At 34.4% G+C, this 6,300-nt stretch overlaps 1 protein-coding gene across 4 annotated transcripts; it reads right to left on the bottom strand.

Moving 5' to 3' along the window:
• Positions 1-1,323: 1,323 nt before the first annotated feature.
• On the bottom strand, positions 1,324-5,403 carry LOC122296054 (F-box protein SKP2B-like). Of its 4 annotated transcripts, none has more exons than XM_043105444.1 (6): positions 5,244-5,403; positions 4,454-4,523; positions 4,197-4,368; positions 2,657-3,005; positions 2,425-2,566; positions 1,324-1,887 (listed from the first exon to the last, which is right to left on the bottom strand). In XM_043105444.1, the coding sequence occupies exons 3-6, from the start codon at positions 4,355-4,357 to the stop codon at positions 1,517-1,519; spliced, it is 1,023 nt and encodes a 340-aa protein (XP_042961378.1). In that variant the 5' UTR covers positions 4,358-4,368; positions 4,454-4,523; positions 5,244-5,403; the 3' UTR covers positions 1,324-1,516. The 4 variants fall into 4 exon arrangements, with proteins under 4 accessions (XP_042961378.1, XP_042961379.1, XP_042961377.1 ...); XM_043105445.1 differs by having other exon boundaries at positions 2,657-3,027; XM_043105443.1 differs by having other exon boundaries at positions 4,197-4,523.
• Between the last annotated feature and the right edge of the window lie 897 nt (positions 5,404-6,300).

The raw sequence follows: 6,300 nt of genomic DNA on the forward strand, positions 1-6,300 counted from the left end.
CCTTTTGTCCATAGTACTAACATTGGCACATAAAACATAAAAAATTGAATAAATAAGTTTAACCTAATAATTAAGATGGATGAAAAATGCCTATTAGTTGGATGGTAGATTATGTGTATTCTCCAAATACAAGTTATAACCACTTCTCTCTTCTTTTCCCTATTCATATTATTTTAGCATTTTAAATGATACCTCTAGTGATTCTCTCATAGCAGTGCACCTATATAATCCTTGCCTCTCTAAAACAAATTGAAACCCGGACAAAGGATGCTAAAAATTGCTAGCTAAGGTTGTTATTAATGCACCAGTAAGCATTCTTATTTTCTAATTTCTGTGTGTATAGATTTTATTGGTCAATCTGCAGAATTCTTGCTATCATGCATCAACACACAACAGTATGCTGTCTTTTTCTGTACCCAAACTTTTTTGACCGAGAGATGATTTGTTATCTCTCTCTCTCTCACGCTCACGCTCACGCTCACACACACACACACATCTTGGACCCATCTCTCTTCCTTTCTTCCTTAAAGCACATCATATCAAACTTTAATAGGCGACCTAACATTTCTTCTTTCCCTGCGTTCCACACATAGTGGACCTCCTCTTGCCTTCCCTATTTCATATTCTCATAATCTCACGTGTCTCCAGCACGTCCTCTCTTTTGGTACTTGAAGACCCCCATTAATTTCACGTTTCCATATAGGTCCAATTAATGACATTATTATTAAGATCTTATTTAAAATCTTTTTCATTTTTGTTTTTGTTTTCATTTTCAGATCTCAATTTTCATATTCCTTATTTTGATTGAAAAATATAGTTCTATAGGAACTCATTTATTTCTTTTAGTTGGGTATATTGCTCAGATCAAAAGCCAGAAATTTGCAAAATTAGGAATCTACCATTCACTTTCTGCTTCCCCCATCTTTGAAATTATCTGGACACACAATGCTCAAACAGCCCCAGCCATCCGGATTCCAGTTCGTCAATGCCATCAAAATTCTTTTCTAAGTAATTTAAAAGTATGATTTTTGTAGTGTTCTTGTTTTCCACAGGAAGATGACCCCTCAGGATAATTAAATTTGAGGTATATAGACAGGATTTTTCAAGCAGCTACAGGTAAAATGACAAATTCTCCTGCGTGTGCCTTTTGATTCATTTTCCTGAAACAAATCCAGGGTAAGGTTTTATCCAAACGGATCCTAATAAGCAAATTGAGTTGTGAGTAAATGATTGCAAATTATTAACGAGATCACCATTCCTAACATTATATTATAACCAGCAGAACTTTTATATAACAAATTTGACTTCTAAACACTCACATAATTGCAAAATTAGCATAAACATAAAGTTCAAACTATTTTTCATTGTCACTGAGTTTCAAGTTTCAACAACAAATGGCTACATAGTGTCAACCGAAGTTCTCTAGATCCTAATACAAGCATATATACAAGGAGAAGACTTCACTTCACTGGGCCACAACAGAGATGCCAAATACTTTAATCTCAAAAACCTGCATTCAATGAGCTGGGTGAGGAATGTTGCTGGCTGTGCGGTGTGCGTGGACAGCACAGGCACAATGCACAGACATTAAGTTCAAACAGCCGCTCATGATAAGTGAATGCCTTCCTGAGCAAGTGTGGAGAGCAGGAAAGGTATCGCACACTGCCTGAACAGCAGGGGGAGTGAGTGCCGTGCACTGACTGATGTTGAGAGTCCTAAGCCCATCTTCATCATTCAGCTCTTTCATAGGTTTCCACATTGGTTTCTTGTTTTTCACTCGGCTGTGGGCCAAAGAGTACATGGCTCTGTCTGTGATGTTCTGACAATAGTAGAGACCAAGGGATCTCAAATGAAGACATTTGTTTGCAAGAGCAATCACACTATCATCTGCAAAGTAAGAATACATACATCAAGATTTTATCATAATTACCTAAATATATATATAGGTACAAGCCAAATAAACTTCAAAGGAGTTCATTAACCAAAACATTACTTCCAAAAAGTAGGTTAGACAAGACTATCCATTTGTTAAGTTAGCACAGTATATTGCATTTCCAATTTTAGGGTTGGCTCCAGTTTTCCCCTCCCCTGTTTTAGGACAGTTAGATATTGATAAAAGATAGGAATTTGTTATGGATTACTACCACATTTTCTATAGGGCCCTTTATCAGATTTAGCTTTTGATGCAACAAGTAGGGGAAAAACAATTCTTAATTGTTGGAGTCTTAGATAGTTAAAAAAAAAAAAAGTGAATCCTTTGATTAAAGATAAAAAGTAGCCAGCTTATAGTAAGGAACTTATAATTTCATGAAATTAGAGCAATGAAACCGGCTATTATACCCAGTTATGAACTCTCCTACCTAACGAACAATACTATTTAAATTTTAACAAAGTATAAACTTGTTAACCCTATATATGAAATACCTGTTATACGGACGCAGCCACACAAATCAAGGGTTCTGAGATCAGGGCATCCATATGCTAAACACATTACTCCGACATCACTTACATTATCACACCATCCTAGATTTAAAGACTGTAACTGGCTGCAGTAGCGTCCAATAGCCTGCATATAAGTAAGAATATTCACAAAGTTATTTGACTTATTATGATGTAATTTGAAGAAACAAATTAGTATCTAGTAAGTCATTTATACCTGTAACACAATGTCAGATGCAGCTTGGCCGCATCCACAAAGATTTAAAACCTTTAGATTTTGGCAAAAACTTGTCAGATATGCAAGAGCACTATCACTGAATGCTGAACATCCACTAATATTGAGTTTTGAAAGATTACGACACCCATGAGCCAGGGAAAACAGGGAGCGGTCGCTGAGCTTGAAGCTTTTGCTGAGGTCCAGGACCTGCAGATCATGACAGAAGTTTGCAATAGTTTGAACAGCATCATCCTCGAGCTGTGTTTTATCTTGGCGTAGTATGAGAGTCTGCAATTTTGTGAACTTTGGAGCAAGAGATAGGACCAAGTTATTCATGTTCTTGTTGCACCTGAAAAATGAGTCCACGAAAGCTGGTAGGCAAGGTATTCCCAGGGAATCAGGATTCATATAGTTCGTTAAAATTCCAGAGAAAAATGTAATGATAGCATCATTAAAAACTGTTGATATACCATACTACAGAAACAAAAAGAACTCCATAACTTTGTTATCTCACCTCAGACAATGGAAAAGAAAAGGAAGAGTTATGATGAAGTAAAATACATTTGGACAGAGACTATAATCAGAAGAGAAAAAAATTTCAGGTATCAAAATGTTCGAAGCTTTTTCTTTTCCAGTTATGAATCTTCAAACTCATGAGGAAGAAATTATATCCCAAAACAAAAAGTTAATTTGGATCTCAAAAAATAAAAAATCAAATGAAGCAACTTGAATACATTCTTCACATACTGCCTTCCTCACACACCTCCAAATCTGAACACAAACATGAAAGTCCACCGGAAGGCCGAGTCTAATTGATTCATTAACTCTAATAAGGAAAGTAAGAGCTAATAATTTCAGAATATGATACTTACTACTCGTAATGCACAAAATCACCAGAAATAGTTAAAAAGAACAAAAAAAAAAAAAAATGGTTTGCATGACCTACAATAACAAACAACAAAGCCAACTATATAATTAACGTTTCCACAAAGCCAACTTGTCAAAAAACATGACATTTTTAGTCCTCATTCAAAATTTAAACTGATAGTTATGGTTTTAAGCCCGGTACCATAAAATTCTATAGAAATTACAAGCACATATAAGAGCAACCCCCCCCCCCCCCCCCCCCCCAAAAAAAAAAAAAAGAAAAAGAAAAAAGTAATAATAATACTAGTGGTATTAATAATTATAATAAGAACACCATAAAATAACGTGAGGTGCAGAGCTGTAAGACTTTACACCCTTAAAGCTAGTGAATCTACAACAGAACTAAGCAGCACTGGTTAAAAGTCTCTGCCCCTCTATTCTCTGCCCCTTTAAATCCATAAAGCACAAGATGAACAATAAAAGTTGGATTTAAAGAAGGGAAATGCTCACTATATGATGCCGATGAATAGGCTAAAGGAACAAAAAGGAAAATCAGTTATTCAAATTTCTTCTAATTTGTAGGGTGAGAAATTGAACCGTATAATCAGAACACAACGGGATATAGATCCAGAAAAATATCACCAGAAACATTTCAAAGTAAACAAAGATATACCATGAGAGAGAGAGATGGGTAAGGCCCAAGCTAATAGCATCTCTCCACCCACGACACACTCCAGAAGCCATGATCACTGTCTGATCGTCGACAAGAGAAACAATTTGCAACAACAGCTCCATGGGGATATCCTTCCACCCAGTGATGACACCACCTTCCATCTTTACTCCTCCTGTACCAATTCCATTTCCACAAAGCATCATAAGCTTCTCAAAGCACAAGTTCAAGTCCTCTGTCCTCAAGTTGTCTTTACCCACCATTTACTCTTAGCTTGACACAACCTTTCCCTTCAATTTATGTACTTGTGAAATAATAATCTCCGCCGTTCTGCCACCGAATAGAGAGGAAATGGATGAGGTATTTGCGAATTCCAAGACATTGAATTCAGAGGTAAAAACGTGGAGCAAATTGACATGTTAACAAAATAGGAAAACCAACACAAACCCATGCGTCATCACGATAAGAGATCGGTAGAGACATAATAAACGGAGAGTAGATTTTCACAATTACATTCAGAACCCGAGAACTTGCACGTTTACATAAATGCTTTTTTTTTTTTTTTTGACTTTTCCCCATCTACTTGCCCAAGTAATCCACAGGCAAGTACGTACGTGACGATCAATGGAACTTGGTATCGGCTACAACAGACAAATTTAATGACGAACAGAGCAGAAAATGTTTTTAAAAAATGTATAAATATGGTAAAAACTGAAATAAAAAAACCCTCTTTTCTATAAAGAAAATAAAAACATCCATCTCGAGGTATGTATTAACCCAAGTAAACTCAAAATTCTAGAGGGAAACGGCCGATGAAACGTTAAAAAGAGATTATCTTTCAGTCCAAAACCATACGTTTCCGGTCAACACAAAGGAAACCTCTGAATTGCCAACTTAAATAGCTCTTAAATACTGAGAAGAACACCAATTTCTGAAAAATAAAAACCTCACAACCCAGTTGATGAACTTCAACAAAAAACAAGAACAAAATCAAAAAGCCTGTAAACAATTTTACAAGCCAAAAGAAAAAATAGGGTTTTGTTCATATACCTTCGAAAGGTGAATAAATGAGCTAAAGCTCTTAGCTTTGATCAGTTTGTTTTGATTCGTGTGGTGTGTGCTATGATCAGAGAGGCTCTCTCTGAGTTTTCGTATCAGCATTCAGCCCTCCATTTTCTCTCTCTTTTTTCCTTAATTTTTAAAGAGTAAAAGAAAAGGAGGGAGAAGCGTACGGGAGATTAGTGGGATTAGCGACGCGTATGCAGCCACGTGGCGATCATATGATGACCATGCGATGTGAAGTGTGGTGGTGGAGTGGGTCCTACGTAAAGTAGTCTTGATTTGATGATCAGAATTTAATTGAAAAACTAAAAACAGATAAAGTCAGCAAAAGTTAAAGTCCAAAACAAGCCAAAATAATCAATGATATTTATAATAATATATAATAAATACAGATAAAATGATTAAAAAATATAGAAAGAATATACTAAAAACATATAAATATCTTTATATATATATAATAAAAAGAAAATAGTGGCATTAACTAAGGCATTAGCCACGTGTACAAAATACCATTTGTTTAAAATCGAAACCGCACACAAAAGCAATGCCATGTTAAACTTCCCAAAAAAAGTGCTCATCTTTAGGCAATGCCACTTTACTTTACATTAACATGTTTGCTTTTTATGTTTTTTGATTTTTGATTTTTGAAGATCTTAACAAGAAATATTTGTTCTAAAAATTATTTTTATAAATTAACGTAATTTAATATATAAAATTATTTTATTATAAATTAGATTTAGAATATAATTTCAAGAGTTATGATTTATATAAGCCTTAGTGTTATATAAAAATTTTTAATTATAAAGAGATTCCATAAAAAAAATTCATAAATTGATATAATTCGATATGATATATTAAATTGTAAAGTTATTTTTATTATAAAATAGATCTAACGTATAACACCTCGATCTCGAAAATCTGGATAATTAGCTCTTATAATCTAAAAAAAATCTCTTATAACATAATTATATACTCCAAAATTTTCATAAAATATAAATTCATTTTTTTCAAAACCAAATATATATGATCTTCAACCAGGACAATG

Source organism: Carya illinoinensis, chromosome 15 (assembly GCF_018687715.1).
Source record: "Carya illinoinensis cultivar Pawnee chromosome 15, C.illinoinensisPawnee_v1, whole genome shotgun sequence".
Classification (NCBI taxonomy): Eukaryota; Viridiplantae; Streptophyta; class Magnoliopsida; order Fagales; family Juglandaceae; genus Carya; species Carya illinoinensis.